The sequence below is a fragment of the Perissodus microlepis genome, chromosome 6 (assembly GCF_051167445.1).
Source record: "Perissodus microlepis isolate ML-2025 ecotype Zambia chromosome 6, ASM5116744v1, whole genome shotgun sequence".
NCBI lineage: Eukaryota > Metazoa > Chordata > Actinopteri > Cichliformes > Cichlidae > Perissodus > Perissodus microlepis.
Window position 1 is genome coordinate 34522735 of NC_140466.1, and position 17045 is coordinate 34539779.

Sequence of the window (17045 nt, forward strand, 5' to 3'; positions counted from 1 at the left end):
CAGATTAGAGCTCAACTAAAGAGAATTGTTAGCAATTGTTAATACTTGTTGATTTGTTTTTAATGAGGTCAGGGGGTTTGCGTGCCTCAGTGACCCTAAAAGCTAGATCAGCAGAAGCTTACTCTTCAGATGGGACACCCAAGTTGTTCAGGTCTTAGGGTAGAGACCTGGCAAAGTGCAATCCAATTACATGACAAAAACAGTTATCCAGAGCACCGAACCCAACCCCCACCCCTTTTCCCACCTCGATTACCGCCATGTACCCCCTTTACATTTCTGTCAGCTTGCAGCAGATCGGTGATACTGACGAATTGTAAGTTTTCAAAAGAAAGAAAGAAAAGCCTTTCTTTATCTGTGACACTATAATTAGAGCGCATAACACGAGAGAATAGGATGCACGATGACTTTAACTACTTTATTACGTATCCGTATATTTATTGACAGCTGTATACTTTTTTTACCCTCTTTTGAACTGCTTGTTGGCACAAGATTATGTGGAGTCATTGAACGTCCCCACACCAGACTCTCAGTACCTGCTTGAGCTCATCAGACACAGACACTGGGGAGAGTCTGTGTTAATAGTGGATGTGTGAGTATCTTTAGCAGTACTTCTGTACAAATGACCAACTTTCAAATCTGTTTTAATCTCCATGATTTGGATGTCCACTGTTGCTAGGTGCTCATGTTTTTGTTGTTGCTTTTAGAGGTGATGACATTTCTGAAAACATCCTTCAGGCCACGAATAAAGACTAAAACTACAACTGAAACTAACAGAAACCGAACTAAAATGAAACAAATAATGTATTGTACAAATTTGAAATTACAACACGAAATCAACTCTGGACCATACTCTGCATATTTTGCCTTGTATAATCGATTTCCATGCATGTTTATAGGACTGCATAACTGATTTAACAAATCAGAACATGTTCTTAATACACACAAATTACACGCTTTTTATTTATTATGCATATTATGCTATAGTCAGAGCGTGTGTGTTGATGGCTATGCATGTCAAAGTAGGTCACTAAAGGCGACAAGTTCATGTATATTGTACGCCAACAGTGGGCGGGGCTACCTATAGTGTAGCCAATCCCTTTTGTTTATTTTTTGATGGGCGTGTCATACAGTCAGTGCCAAGCTAGCGAAGCCAACCAGTAAACAACTAAGTTAGCCTATCAGCTAGCTAGCAACTTCTGGTATGCCTTCGTTTCTTAAGAGAATGTATTATATAATTCAGCTTCATCAACAGTTTAAACGTATAAAAGTATGAACATGTAGTCGTCACCTCGCAGCTGTGTCGATTTATTAAAACCTCTATTTTCCCCTGTTAAGAGTGTTAAATGTTCTATGTTCGATGTTTGGTTAGCATTTACTAGCTGGCTCTGTTACCCAGCCTAACTTTATATCATTGCTAATGGCTAAATGTTAGCCATTGAAGCCAGACACATAATTTAGTTGTTTTATTTGCTATTTTCATACTTTTTCTAGAAATGGCGTCGTTAACGGCGACAGAACCAGCGTTACACCCAGGTACAGCGCCAGCAGCAGAGTCTATAGTGCCTGCTTGTATGTTTGCACCGGACCGGGGGTGTGCCGAGGATCAGTCCGGCGGAGAGGGCTTTGAAGACGGCGAGGATACAAATGGAGAGCCCGCGGATCATTTAGACTTAAGTAGCAAGGTGGGCCTCATTGTTAATTGCGCGTTGAGTCGTTACGTTTTAATACGTTCCGACTGAGCAGATTGTTCATTGGTTTTCTATATTGTCACTGTGCGAATGAGTGCCACGTAGTATGCCATAATAACTTTACAGGTGCTTAAAAGTTGTACACGGGGCATTTAATGCTCGCTGTGCATCCCAGAGAAAGTGACACGTACAGTATTTTGCACCATATCTAACTGTATCCAGCTGGCAGCATACTAGACATGTAACATAACTACTGTATATGCAAACTTTGCAGTTCTTTTTGTATTGTTGAATGGAGCATCCTAAATAGTCAGACTGAACCAAAACAAAACACCAACAAAACTTTATTGTGTAAAATTGTTTTTATAAAATGCTGACTACTTGTTGCGGTAGTGACTTGCTGTATGTGCACTCACAGAAGACTTGTTTAACGGTGTTTGCCCTGTCTGACCTTTGCAAATGTTCAGCTATTATCTCATTTACTGTCTCTACCTTTCAGCTGGTCCTTGTGAGTCCAACAGGGGAGCAATATGATTCATTACTGAGACATTTGAGGGAGCGGATAGATGAGAGCTGCGGAGAGACAATCTATGTTGTTGGGATGGGCTCAGGTAAGAGTTAGCAACTTCCAGTGAATTTCAGTAATGTATAGATTTTAAAATAGGATAATGTGGCAAGAAAACACACACACACACAAAAGACAAGAAAAAAGGATGACAGTGTTTGAGCAATAAAGGAATACAGAATTAAAACTTAATATGCAGTGTTTTTTTTAAATAAAAGTCTTTTTTTTAATTTAAAATAATGTATTAGCAGTTGGAAACTGTATGTTGTTATTGAATGAGAGGAAATATTTATTTAGGGCTAAAAGTCTGAGATTATCTAAGGCAAGAAAGCTGTGTTTTCAGTCATCTGGTGTGTGTATGTTCAGGATATCCCGTAGGTGGCACCAAAGACTTTTAGCATATTGTTTTTAGACTAGGCTGAAATCTGTAAAGCAAAGAAAAAAATTGTACAGCTATATCATGTCAGTGCCTGACTTCTAAAATAAAAGTTAATTATTCAAAAACATAAATTCAAACATGTGGCTGTGGGGTATAACACATATTGCTTCATAGCCATAGTAATTGTTAGGGAAAAGTAGTTTTATTAGTATTTTTCAGTCACTTTTGTGTTGTAGCTGTGTCATCACTTCTGGGCCTCCCAAACAGCTAATCCCATTTGTTTGCTGTTCACTAAAGCTCTACACACAAACGCAGCAGGCCTTTTTGTGCTATTTTCTGACTGTTAAAGCAACTGTCTGACCCAGAGCACACATAAGGGCATGTCACTTTATCCTCGGTCAGCACAGGCACTGTCAGTAGTGCAGTGGTACAGACAGAATATCAGCACCAAAGGCTGTCTGACGAGTCAGACAAAAACTAACAGACTTTCTAATGTGACTGGCTGTAGGGCTGCTCAATTAATCGAATTTTAATCAAAATTACGATCTAGGCTTTCAACGATCATTAGAAATGACCAAGCCGATTATTAGCACCTCCCTCGTGCTTTACTCTCGTGCTGCTCTGTGTGGTAAATCGAGCGCACCTCTCGAACACACGTCACAACAATTAATAGGACCCGAGGGAAGCTCGGAAAGCTAAGCAAAAGTTATTTGGAGAGGAAAGGATAATGAATGCTGAAGAAAGAATGCCGTTGGTTGAAAAGAGAGGTAAAACGACTTCAGTGGTGTGGAAACATTATGGATTTGTGACACAAAGTGAAGGAGCAGCAACTTTAGTTGGCATACCTCAATGTCAGTTTGATGCAACTGTGCATTGTGTGGCTACACAGCTTGCCTTGATGTTTGGTTATTTGTATGCATAAATATTATGCAGTATTTTGAAGTTCACTAAACATTAATGTTTACATTTTTCATTTATTTTTTATATTGCAAACATTTGCACTGTCATCAGTATTTGCACACTATTTTATATTATTTTTGACAATCTTTAAAGTCATTATTCAATACATTGTTATTGTTAAATAAATATCGTCAAATAATCGAGATCTCAATTTCAGTGAAAATAATCGTGATTATCATTTTTGCCATAATCTAGCAGCCTTAACTGGCTGTGTTTCTTTTTGTCAGTCAATCACAATGCATTTAGTGGAAGCTTTTTTGTTGTTATTGTTATTTATGTGTGCCAGTTCTACTTGTAAAGCAACTGGCAGCAACCAATGGATTAATACATTTCTTTACCTGTTAAGTGGATGAATACTGTGGGTTTCTTTGAAAATTTAGAGTAATCTGCATATATACAGCCTTTAGAAAATAAAGTCTACAATCCACCTTCTCTTAAAAGTTGTCTGAAGCTGACTGCTGGTGATTCGTTCATTTTGAAAATTGCTCTGGTCTCAGTAATTTAAATGTTCTCGTCTCTTTACACCTACTCCCATCTTTCTTTTAAAAACCACCTGTTTTTCCCTCTTTCATTCTTCTGTGTGGTCTTTGTCCTCCCAGTCAGCACCCTCTCATATTACATGTTACTAAAATTCCTGTATTGCCCAGTTAGCAGTGAAGATGCCAATTTTCCAAGGGTGTGGCTTCACATTACTGCTGAAATTGTTTTTTCTAAAAACATCCATTAAATTGGTCCCTCACTGTCCTGCATGAGAGTGACTTCTTCCTTTCTCATACGCTTTGTTTAGATGGAGGTGATTATGGTCTGGATGAAAAGGACATGGAGGCGTCGGTAGCCACCGTGCGGTCGCTGTGTGAACAGATTGAGGCTGACTTAATCATGCTAAGAGAAAGGACAGACGCTGGAGGAAAGATTCGAGACTACCTCATCCGTCGACGCGTGGGCGAGCAGGATTTCCTAGAAGTCAGGTAAACAATATGAGGAGAGGTTCTGGGGCGTAGGCAAAAGAATCATTAGAAAATGTACCTGCATTGTTAACTTGTTAATGTGACTGTTGGGTTTGGCTATTATTGAATGCCAGGTTATATGACAATATGATTCAAACATATTCTGTTGCATAAATGAGTTTTGATGTATCACTGGGTTCAGGAAGCTACAGAAATGGCTCTTTGGCCAGCACTGCAGAAGAGGTTTATAGGCAGATTTAAAGCACAGGTTCCTGTTGTTGTGATAGTTGTTTCCAGCAGGATGAAGTATGTAATCAAACTAATGCACCTGTCTAACATTGCTCCATTTTTTAAAATAGTGTTTTGAACAAATCAAATAAGAATTTGCGCTTCTGACAAGTCAGCAAAAAGCTTCTCTCCCAGATGTTCACAATAGCAGAATAAGACGCAGTAAAAGACAAAACTGGCAACCAGACTCAAATTTATAAGAATGAAATGCATTGAAACTCAATTCACCCTTAATTAGATTTTATTCTTTTTTTTTTATTACATACCTTTATGTTTGTCTCTTTTTTTGTAATTACAGAAACCTCTTAGAAAAGGAAGCTTACAGTCTGGCTCACACTTATGGGCTGAATTTTTGAAATTCTCCTTGATTACTTTTTTAGCTGCTCTTTGCTGCAGGACTTTTGTTGATCTACATTTCACATCTCTCTGCTCTGTTGAATTCAGGTCAAGGGACATGTTGGTAAAATCCTTTCCAGCTAAGCTTTTTGAGCTTGGGAGTTCACTCTGTATTTAGATATTTAGTCTTTGCCACATGTAAACTTCCATTACGCTGGCTGACCAGTAATTTTGTGAGTCATTTAAGAATTGTTATGTTTATGCATCTGAAAAAAAATCACCATGTGTTATTGATTTACTCATGGACTCATGACACAGACAGTCCCCCTGCTCTTATTTTAAAAGTTCAGTCGCTGTTGATCTTCCTGACACCTCTGTCCCCTTGGCTGAGTCATATATGCACAGCTCATGTGCATATATATGTTATAAACCCTAGCAAATGTGCAGAAACCAAATGTAAACCCAAAACGGTGCATGCATCAAATGCAATCTTCTAAATCTTCTGTAGTCTCCAGCTCCATTATCAGCTCACCACCAGCCCAATGTTTCACAGTCAGCACTGGACAGTCACTGCAGCAGACCTGATCAGCTTCACATCAGACATGCTGGGCTCTATCTCATCCACACTAGTAATCTTAGTCATATTGGCCGAACCACCTGCTCCCATGTGTGATCTTGCAGTTGTGTGAGCAGAGTTTTTCCTTTGGCAGCATCCACAGAGGCTTACTTTGTGCGTTATCTTTCACACTGCCTTGGCACTGATAACCCTTGTGTCAGAATCACGTACTTGTCTGTGTCTCAGAGCAAGGCAGGAAAGAGGAGTCATTTTTTTGATGGCAGTCACTTTCTTTCTGAACCTTCATAGAAAAGTTGTGTACTGTTGCATTAGACAGATCCAAGAACCAAAGGCCGAGCTGTGAGAATGCTGTGATGGTCTTTTATAGCCTTGCTCATGCAAGTTAACCCAGTTTGAAAATGAATTGCACACTGCACCTGTTTTATGCTGTACTTCGTATTGTTGATGTCTGTATCAATATTGTATAGCTTGGTCCCATTTGTCCCTGTTTATACAGCAGCAATAAACCAGAAAACAAATACGCTGGCCTGTTTGTGACAGGTGATGATTTATTATAGCACAGGCCCTTTTTGTACCTGATGTTGCTGCTGGGAGTGTTTATTTACTTTTAGCATGTCTTTTCTTATTGTGCGTCATTTGGGTTTCATTTATGTTCGATTGAATTTAGAAGGTTGAAAATTATCTCGTCCTGCATTTGACATAATTTTCCCTTTATTTATTTTGTATGTTGAGCCGAGGATACTTGTTTACTTCCAACTTGTTATAATCAAACGCACAAGAACAGAAATGGACAACACCATTAGTGAAAAAGAAATAAAATATAGCTGTAGGTCTTGAGCTGGATTTCTTTTTAGGCTCAATAAAATACCCGGCAGTCTCCATCAGTTTTATTTTTAGAAATGAAGATTGAGAACTGTCATATACTCAATGGGAGGGTTTAGAGGTGGTAGAAAGATTTGTAATGACTTGGCTGTAAAATTGTCCAAAGTGTTGGTGAGGGAGTCCACAAAGTCAGCCGCATGCCAGGCAGATCAGCTGATCTCAGTGCCAGGCCACGCCTCAGCTGACTGGCTCTCTCATATAGGGCTCACTGTTTTAAGCTCCTTTAGCCTCCAACACTGTAAAGGGTCCTGACTGAAGTAACAGCTCTGCATACACTCCCCTGTACTGAAACTTGTGTTATTCACTCTTTTTTTTCTTTTCTGTTATCTTTTCTCTAGAGTGGCTGTTGTTGGAAATGTAGACGCTGGAAAGAGCACCCTGCTGGGAGTGTTAACCCATGGTGAGCTGGATAATGGCAGAGGTTTCGCTCGTCAGAAGCTCTTCCGGCACAAACATGAGATGGAGAGTGGGAGGACCAGCAGTGTGGGCAACGATATCCTGGGCTTTGATCAGGAAGGACAGGTGAGCTGCTGTCAGTTGTGAATGGGCAAAATCACTGGAGAAATGCATTTCTGTAGTGATTATTCCTTATTTTTTGCATTTATTTAAAAGTTTTTGAGTACCAAATATCAAAAAAACAGTGCTCAGTGAAAGACTATTCAGATGGTAATTTTTCTTGTTAGCTTTATGGATTTATGTGAAATTATAATTGCGAAAGGTTTGATCACATTTAATTGGAGACCTGGAGACCTGGTGCCAGGAGAATAACCTCCTCCTAAACATCAGCAAGACTAAGGAGCTGATCGTGGACTTCACTACAAAGCAGGCAAGGAATTACAAACCCGTCATCATCAGTGGCACGCCAGTGGAGAGAGTGGACAGTTTCCGATACCTGGGTGTCCACATCACTCAGGACCTGTCATGGTCCTGTCACATCAACACCCTGGTTAAGAAAGCCCGTCAGCGTCTCTTCTTCCTCAGAAGACTTAGAGACTTCCATCTGCCACTGAAGGTGCGCAAGAACTTTTACTCCTGCACCATCGAGAGCATCCTGATGGGAAACATCTGCACCTGGTTTGGGAACAGCACCAAGCAGGACAGACGAGATCTGCAAAGAGTGGTGCGCTCAGCCAAACGCATCATTCAATCAGAGCTCCCTGACCTGCTGTCCATCTACACCAAGCTGTGCAAGACCAAAGCTATGAAGATTATGATGGACCTCTCCCATCCCAACAATGGACTCTTCTCACTGTTGAGGTCTGGGAAGCGCTTCCGCTCCCTTAAGACCAAAACAGAGAGAATGAGGAGGAGCTTCTTCCCCCAGGCTATTCGGGCCCTGAACCAGGTGTAGGACTGGACTCTCCCACACACATCAGATCACTATAAGACTGGACTCTCACACACATCACATCACCACACGCACCACCACACATTTCCTATAATCCTATAATTCCTATAATTTATAATCTTTATAATCTCTTCTGCTATTTGCACATTTTTTACTGTAAATTCCTAAGTTAATTTGTAAATTTTGTAGTAACCTGTAAATTGTAAATACTGTAAAACTTTTTTTTGTCATTTAATGGTCAGGCATTGTACAGCTACAAGCATTTCACCCCCATGTCATACTGTGTATGGTTGTGTGTGTGTGTGACAAATAAAATTTGAATTTGAATTTGAATTTGAATTAACAGCATGTATTTTTCTTGCAGGAACATTTTTAAGCTTTCTTTCAAAGTTTCATCCTACCGTTTTTTCTCACGTCCATTATAAGTAGGTTTTCTTTTCTGTCTGCTCGCTTCTTTAGGTGGTAAACAAGCCAGACAGCCATGGCGGGGGTTTAGACTGGACCAAGATCTGTGAGAAATCCTCCAAAGTCATCACCTTTATTGACTTAGCTGGGCACGAGAAGTATCTGAAGACCACAGTCTTTGGCATGACGGGACACCTGCCTGATTTCTGCATGCTCATGGTGAGAGAGATTGAAAGTTTATATTTAACTTTTTCCTGGCAAATCCTTTGTTACTTTTTTATTCCTGTTTCTGCCCTCACATATTTAACCACTCATCTCTGTGTTTCTTGTCTCTCCATGTAGGTTGGCAGCAATGCTGGCATTGTTGGCATGACCAAAGAGCACCTGGGTCTAGCGCTGGCCCTAAATGTACCTGTGTTTGTTGTGGTTACCAAGATAGACATGTGCCCAGCTAACATCCTGCAAGGTAAATCCACTATCTCAGCACAGCTGTATAACTGCTCTGTTCTACATCTTTAGGTCCCAGTTTCTTAACTTCATGCTCCGTGTGAGAGGTTTTGCAAATTCAGCATAATCTCCATTCCCACAGCAATGTTTACAGCAACACAGCCATACCAAAGACCACCATTGTGTTGTTAAAGGCAGTAAATACTTTCACGCTTCATGGCTCTGCTTTAATTATGTTAAGGTAGGAAACTGGGCTCTAACTCAAAAAAGCCTCTTTGGGAAGAAAATTGAATAATATAAAGTAAATCGCTAGAACGCTTTTAAAGTGAAGCAAACTGAGAGAGAAGTTTACAAAAACAATAAACTACTGGAAGAGCACATAAAGGAAGTGATAGTAATTAAGAAATAATAAAACATGAATAAATATGCTTTTAAAGCAAAAGTAAATTAAAAGCAATCTTTTTTTCCGCTTAAAGCTTACTACTTTCAGTTTCCATCTCTTTAAATATGTCATTTATTTTCACTCTCAAGTTGTGTTGTTCAGATTTTGTCATGAGTGTTGTTTTTGGGTTTAAGAAACTCAGGTTTGCTTGTGTTTGTCTGCAGAGACACTAAAATTATTACAGAGGTTATTAAAGTCACCAGGCTGCAGGAAAATCCCAGTGTTGGTGCAGAACAAGGATGATGTCATTGTCACAGCCTCTAACTTCAGCTCTGAGAGGTAAGACCAGAGAGCAGGTGGGACGATGGGCGTGACTCTGCTGAGAAATAATAACAGAATGGATGACAGTTGATTGACAGCATACTCACACAGTTAGAAATAATGTTTGATCTTTAAATTGTTCCTGCAGAATTAGGATTTTTGAATAAAATGCCAAACACGTTTAATGAAAGTAAGTAAAAAAACACTTACGCAGAACAGGATATCATATGCGCACTCTCCAGTATGCCAAATAAAACTGACTATATCAGCTTGACCCTTAATTTTACTTAATCATACGGTTTCCTGCCAAAAATAAAAGCTTATACACTTTGTCTGTGGGGGCATTGCTGGATGAGTCCTCTTCAGCATGTAATGCTCATATGATCTCAGTGCTTTAACACATAGCTTTGTTCACATGGGTCATCTTGATTCTGTTTTCAAATCGAACCAATCAGCACACTGGTTTCTGTTTTTTGATCGACCTCTGGTGTTTGTGTGTATTTATAGCCACGCCTGGGTGGTGCATTTTTATTTTAGGTTTATAAGTCAAGTGGGTATGCTGTTAAACAGCTTTCCCTTGCCTCTTTAATTTTTTCCTAAGATTTAATGTGCGGTCTCGTGTCTCTTTGTGTAAATATTCATGTGCTGGTTTATCAGTCCCTTTAAGGAATCTGCCATCCAGCCCAGTCGGTTAAACAGAATAGATGATTTTTTTTTTTCATCATCTCTCTTTTTTTCTCTCTCCTTCTCTCCAGGATGTGTCCAATATTCCAGATCTCAAATGTGACGGGGGAGAACATGGACTTGCTGAAGATGTTCTTGAACCTCCTTTCCTCTCGGACCACCTTTAGCAATGATGAGCCTGCAGAGTTCCAAATAGACGACACATACTCCGTACCTGTAAGAAATAGAGCACACACTCAGTTATATAGCCATGGATGTTCATTTCTTTACAATTAGTGTTTCAGTGCATGAAAAAGTATGCTAGCAAGGGCAAGTAGATCAAAGACATTGTAGATAGAGGTAGATTATTAATGATCTATGTCAGTATAGTGCCTTTTTTAGAGTTAAAAACTCAAATATGCAATAACAAATTTGAAACTGAAAGGTGTGGACAAAGTTGTTGTTAATGGTGATTTAATGGTGGTCTTATTTTGAGCATGATGTGGCTGTGAGAGTTGCTTCTAGGAGTCTTACATTTTCTGAGTGCCAGTGGGAGATCTTATCAGCATGAGTGTATCGTTGAGGCGTGTAGAAGGGCCAAAGCTGGGAGCAAAAGGAGTTGGGTTTCTTCCTGTAGTTCCTGCATGTTTGTATGAGTCCTCAGCCCCAGTGTTAAGAGCCACGCCCTGCATCGCCCTGTTTAGTTTCTTTCTGATCAAGCTTTTATTTGCATTTTATTCCTCAGTCCCACCTTTTCAGCCCTGATGTGTTTCTACTCTGTACACTCTTTTTTTTACTTTCTTCTCTTTCCCACCAACTCCCCAGTCAGAAGGCTGCTCCTCCCTGAGCCTAGTTCTGCCAAAGGTCACTTCTGTTAAAATGGAGTTCTTCCTTCCCACTGTTGCCAAGCGTTTGCTCATAGGAAGTAATTAGATTGAGTTTTTTTTCCTTTAATGCATAATTTAGACTTCTGCGGTGAATGTTGTTAATTACTTGTGGTCATCTCCTATTTCAGTTTTCAGTGAGACACAGTAGCAGTCAATTTGATAAATACACAGAAGGGTGAAGGTTTGATAGTAAATAATGTTCTCTGTTCTTCTGTGCTTTCTAGAGAACATTTGCAATACATAGATTTCAGATTCATATGACAGACATGTTTGTAATAAAGCAGCACGTCTCTGAGTATACTGCACTCCACATTAGCTGCCCCAACCTCCAAGACTTCACACAGTCCTACTATCTAACAGAAGAGTCTAAAAGTATCATTTCTCTTTTACAGGGTGTGGGCACAGTAGTTTCAGGCACTACGTTACGTGGATTGATACGACTCCATGACACGCTCCTGTTAGGTCCAGACCCCCTCGGCACTTTCATCCCCATCGCAGTTAAATCCATCCACCGCAAGAGGATGCCTGTCAGAGAGGTTCGCGGTGGACAGACTGCATCCTTCGCCCTCAAAAAGGTCTGTGTGGAAATAATTTAGTTGAAACACAGCCATCATGACATATTTGAATTATTTTTACATATCAGTCCAAAAGACAGCATAAAAATAGCTCAAAGATGACTTGGCAAGAAGTTTTGAAAACTTCTGAAGAGGATAATTATTCAGAAACTTTGAGACGTTATATGCATATGAATTAGTTTCCTAACTTTAGAATCAGTTTTGTAATACATGCAAATCCCAAAGAGTGAAAGCAGGTAGTGTTCTGGCTCTAATTCAGTTTTGTCTTAACCAATCCCCCAGTTACATTTCTTTTTCCTTTGTTCCTGCTGCTTTTTCCCCTCCTGTCTTCTCAGATCAAACGATCATCCATAAGGAAAGGGATGGTGATGGTTTCTCCCAAGCTTATGCCACAGGCCACCTGGGAATTTGAAGCAGAGATTTTGGTGCTTCACCATCCGACCACGATATCCCCGAGATACCAGGCCATGGGTTAGTAAATACAGACACTCACAAGTTTAATAGCACCGATGGGCATCTGTGTGTCTCTGACTCCCTTTTCTAACAGAAAAATACTGTCTGGCCAATCGGTAACTGTGCCACTCTCCCTCTGTATCATTAGTCCACTGTGGCAGCATTAGGCAGACAGCCACAATCCTGTCAATGAACAAAGACTGTCTGAGGACTGGGGACAAAGCCACGGTCCATTTTCGCTTCATCAAGACCCCCGAATACCTGCACTGTGACCAGAAGCTGGTGTTCAGGGAAGGACGTACCAAAGCTGTAGGCACCATTACAAAGGTACTGGGGCTTGTGCTTACCTTTCTGGTTCAGTGTAAACTCTTTAATTATCCTATAATTAATGTTATGTGAACACTGGTGTAACAAACACAAGGTTGTGTTTGCAATTTCAGCTTCTCCACTCAGTGAACACCCAGGCAGCTAAGGCCCAGCAGTCCAAATCTCAAGCCAGCAAAAAGAGTTCTAAAGAGGGCACAACCGCTAATGAGGACAGTGGATCAGCAGCACGGCCACCCAGTCCTACCACAGCGCAGCTACCGGTGAGTGAAACAGTGCTCGGGGAATCCTTATGAGTGCATGTTTTACAGAAAACATAAGAAGTGACAAATTTCAGCGAGTTGTTTTATGTGTCCAACAGTTAATTTTCCAGTGCTGAACTTTTGCTTTCCCTTCCGGGCACTAACACTGTCTGTATGCACTTATGACATTTGTCCTTGTGGTCGATCCTGTAATTCACCCTCTGAACACTGAGGTTTTGTTTTATCTGGAGCTGCAGAAAGTCTTTTTTGGGTGCTTGCTTAAATTATTTAGCCACAGGCTTCCTGTTGGTCACAGTGACTGTCACTGACTCCCTCTCTGTGGCTGTAGTATTTCACCCTTCAGTTCTTGCCAACCAATTACTCTTGGTTGACACAAAAGTTATCACTACTAGTGCATTAGTGTGGTAATGTCACCACAGACATTAGATTTTCTATTACAGTCAACCTCGTGTTGGAAGACATCTTCTCTCTGCTCTTCACAGTGCTTAAATCTGCTACTTAATGTCTACAACTTTCACATTATTGTTCCATTATTGTACTTTGACTTTTAATCATTTTATTGCCAACTTGCTCTCCTACCCTGTCCGTCATCCTGCCTTCATCGTCACATGTACCTACACTCACCCCCTCCTCTGCCCTCTGATCCTCACCCGTCCTCACTGCTGTTTTCGCTCTGCATTCCCGATCCTTCAGTTTTAACACTTTACTCTCTCGCTGTTATCTCTCTCTCTCTCTCTCTCTCCTCCCTCCCTGTCTTGGCATGCTGCGTCAGACAGTGGCAGAGGAGGAGGCTCTGTGTCATGATGGCAACAAAGAAAACAAGGTAAAGTTCCTGCAGACTGTGGGAGTGATGATGGCGTCTCCTTAGGTGTGGTTGTTCTGTTCCCTAACCCCCCCCCCCAGGTTCTAAGCAGATGGGGTTTTTTTTTGCATGCATACTCTGCTTTATATTCACAAAATTTACTCAGTCACACCAGGAAGCTGCTGTACTGCAAGTACAAGTGTTTACTTACTGAACTGGACCCAAGTGGGATTAAAAGCTGTGGAGGTGCTAGAGGAAGAAAAATGAGCTTTTTCCCTAATTGTTCTTCTATTTTTAACTACACTCATTCTATATTCTCCCTGGTGAACATACCAATTAGAAAAACACGACTTGTTTCTGGTAGCTTTTTAAATGTTACTTGCTACTAAAATGTTACTAAAATTTTATTTTGTCAGACAGAACATTTGTGCAGTTACAGGGTTTCCTGTGACCCCGTTTAAAACGAAGTAATTGCACTTGTGTTAAATTAAACAAAAAAAGGGAAAAAGGGCCTGTGTTTGTAAGGTGTTCACCCCATCCACTAAAATATCCCGGGCTAAAGTCTGAACTGTTCACTTTCCTTTTTCTTTTTGTTTGTTCCCCTCAGAGAACCTCTAAACTCGTTTTTACCCTCTTAACCTTTTTAAAGGAGTTCCTGTTGCTCTTAAGTGCATCTTAACTGTTTTGGATCAACAAGCTTTACCTGCCGCCTGTGCTTTATTTTAAACCTGATTTCACCTAACAGCTGGCTCACAGTGCTGTCTGTCCGTCCACAGCTCAAGTCAGGAGGCGGGGGACGCAGGAGAGGTGGTCAGAGACATCGAGGGAAAGGTCTGAATGCCACGAATACAGCAGTGTCCACAGGAGCAGCGGGCACAGCCTAAAAGCACAAACATAGGTTTCTTCACAGCCCGTCATCATCATCATCATCATCATCATCATCTCTTCACAAAGAGGAGGGAGAGTGACTGTGTGGGCCTCTTGCAGGTGTGCAAAGACTGGCCATGTTTCTTCATATAAAAACAAATAAATAATTAGTGAACAGTCTGAATCAAGAGAGTGACATATTTATCAAAAATGATATATATTTTTCTTGTTGGCTGATGAAGGTGATAGTTCTTTTTTAAATTTGTTTTTCGAGGAGGTATTTATCTCATTTGTTTTTTCCCAGCTTGTAGCAGATGGATCAGTCACTCTCTCTGCTCTCTCTCCTGCCTCTAATGTTTTTTGTTTCCCCCCCTGTCAGCCTGCTTTTTCCTCATTCTACATTTCCTTGTGTTCTGTCATTAATGTGACTTTCGGAAGGCACCAGACTTGGAGTCTGCTAACATTGGTCAGTGAAGGAGGATTGTGTTCAGTAGTTGAAAATTGTTTTTTAAGCTCCTGCTTACTGAAGCCAGCAGTATAAATGTGTATTTGGGATCCATTGAGCTGAAAGGGATTTGATAGTAAGCGGTTGGCTGAAGCTGCTGCTGTGTTAGTTTAAGCTGACCATTGGTTTTGGGGTTTGGCTACAAACTGTTCTCTGGAAACCTACTGATGATGTAAACTCTGTGGTTGTGTTACCCTGAGACTAGTTATCAATGCATCACTTATAATGAAACATCGGCTTGTACACAAAGTGCTCATGTAGCCGATGTTTAAACATGTTATAGAAGGAAATCTTCATCGACTTTTTCTAAGAGTCCGTGTTTCAGTTTTTCTAGTTTTTCATGAAGCCAAAAGAGAAAATTTCTGAATCATCCTTTTTTAACGTTGGAGTGTTGAGTGGCAAAGTGGCGTTTGTCATGGTGTGATGTACTACAAGTGCTTTTTGAACAAGCAAAGCAGGCAGAGGACCTTTGCACAGTTCCACTTTGATTCAGTATATTAAATGAAAAATCCAAAAGCTGATAAAGTCTCGTGCACAAAAACATCCATCAGGTATTTTACTAATTTAATTAAAAAAAACAAACTCTACTGATATCAAAGCCAACACAGAACATGTTTCAGTAACTGAGGTTTTGCTGCACATTTTGTGTTTGTTCTTCATATAATTGAGAATTTTCATGTGAAGTCCGAATCAGGTGCAAAGCTTCACAAACAAACGTGGACAATCACCAGCGTTGAGATATTTTATGGTACACGTGTGCAAGTCATGTTGCATCCTGCCTTAACCTGACGTATACCCCTAATGACATCAAGCTAAAGTAAGCAACAGTACTACACCCTTTTTTGCCACAGATGTTTTCCACTGGTTTTTATGAAAGTGGTTTCTCGAGTTGTCTTTATATTGGGAAGGTGACCGTGTTGTCAGTTGTCACAGTTTTGCAGCCCTCTGTTTCTTCTTTGGGGGGCATAGATCTCCCCTCACATTTGTATTAACTTAATGTTGATCAGTCTGGTCCGACAGTCCTTGAGCTACCAGCTTTATACGTCTCATAAGCACAATGAACTAAGAGCATTACTCCCTTTCTCCCCCTTTAGATTTTACCAACAGTGCATGGATGTTTATCTGAAGAGACTGTTTGTGTGTACAGTTTGTTACATTTTTGGACAGTGACACATTTTTTTTCTCACTTTTACATCTGCAGTAGATTTGAAAACCAGCTGCAAAAGTAGAGTTGTGGTTACGCTTTGTTTCAACACATGACTGCAGCTGTCTTCATAGGTCTTTCTGCCTTCATAGCTGATTCAGGTGATTGACTTAGACACTCCACAATATTGTACCTTTTTACCTTTATGCGTTCAGTCGAAGTTATCTTTGTAAAAAAGAGAATGACCTTAGTAACATTTAAAACTGGACCACCAAACTAAAAAAGGTTGTAAAGGTCTGCGATCATCCAGGCAGATGTTCCTACAATAGATTCATTTTGTTCTTTTCGACCACATGTTGTGCCATCTACATCAAATGCCATACTTAAAATCATCTCCAGATCTTCGACAGGCTTCATTTATGAAAACGATAGCCCATGAGTGAATTGTTCAGTCACATTTCAACCTTTGAAGTTAAAGTGAGAGCCTTTGTGTTGTTTCCATCTTAACTGTTGCGGTGGCGCGTGGAGGCCGAACGGTGGGAGAGGTGTCACTGCCCAAAAATCTGTGTGTGAGACGCAAGTTGTACATGCCGTTTAAATTAAGTGGTGCCAGTTTGTGTTCTAAATCCTTTTAAATAAAGATGTTATTTTAAAAAAAAAAGTGTTTTAATAATAAATAATTTAAAATAATGTCTTCAAGAACAAGTTTAGGAGGACTCTTTGGTGAAATTCAGAATTATATTTTATACTTTGTATGCTCAGAGGTGCTCTGTCCAGAGTACCTTGCCGGTTACCTTTACCTGACAGGCTCCAGCCCCACCGTGACCCTGAGCTGGAGAAGCGGCCGTGGATGGATGGGAGAAATTGCTCAGGGTGAAAGGTTGGACAGCGTCTACACAGCATAATGGATTTTTGGCTTCTATTACACAACCGTAAAGTTTTGTGATGAATTTGGTTACAATTATTACTCTGCTGACAAAAAAGGATCAAAAAACATTTTCCCATCTCAGGGGATGAACCAGTGCTGTATCTACACA

The 17045-nt window shown here is 40.4% G+C and overlaps 1 protein-coding gene across 5 annotated transcripts; it reads left to right on the forward strand.

Moving 5' to 3' along the window:
* The first annotated feature begins 1121 nt into the window (after positions 1-1121).
* gtpbp1l (GTP binding protein 1, like) lies at positions 1122-16639 on the forward strand. Of its 5 annotated transcripts, none has more exons than XM_084932113.1 (15): positions 1122-1199; positions 1492-1682; positions 2188-2299; positions 4380-4560; positions 6961-7144; positions 8430-8594; positions 8718-8841; positions 9429-9543; positions 10281-10425; positions 11468-11650; positions 11986-12121; positions 12252-12430; positions 12544-12690; positions 13463-13513; positions 14269-16639. In XM_084932113.1, the coding sequence occupies exons 2-15, from the start codon at positions 1494-1496 to the stop codon at positions 14374-14376; spliced, it is 2019 nt and encodes a 672-aa protein (XP_084788239.1). In that variant the 5' UTR covers positions 1122-1199; positions 1492-1493; the 3' UTR covers positions 14377-16639. The 5 variants fall into 5 exon arrangements, with proteins under 5 accessions (XP_084788239.1, XP_084788242.1, XP_084788243.1 ...); XM_084932116.1 differs by having other exon boundaries at positions 13467-13513; XM_084932115.1 differs by lacking the exon at positions 1122-1199 and adding an exon at positions 1251-1267.
* The last annotated feature ends 406 nt before the right edge of the window (positions 16640-17045 follow it).

Coding starts and splice junctions, on each gene's coding strand:
- gtpbp1l (XM_084932113.1), top strand. CDS start 1,494: ATGGCGTCGTTAACGGCGACAGAACCAGCGTTACACCCAGGTACAGCG. Junction 7,145..8,429: donor GCTTTGATCAGGAAGGACAG/GTGAGCTGCTGT, acceptor TCGCTTCTTTAG/GTGGTAAACAAGCCAGACAG. Junction 12,431..12,543: donor CTGTAGGCACCATTACAAAG/GTACTGGGGCTT, acceptor TTGCAATTTCAG/CTTCTCCACTCAGTGAACAC.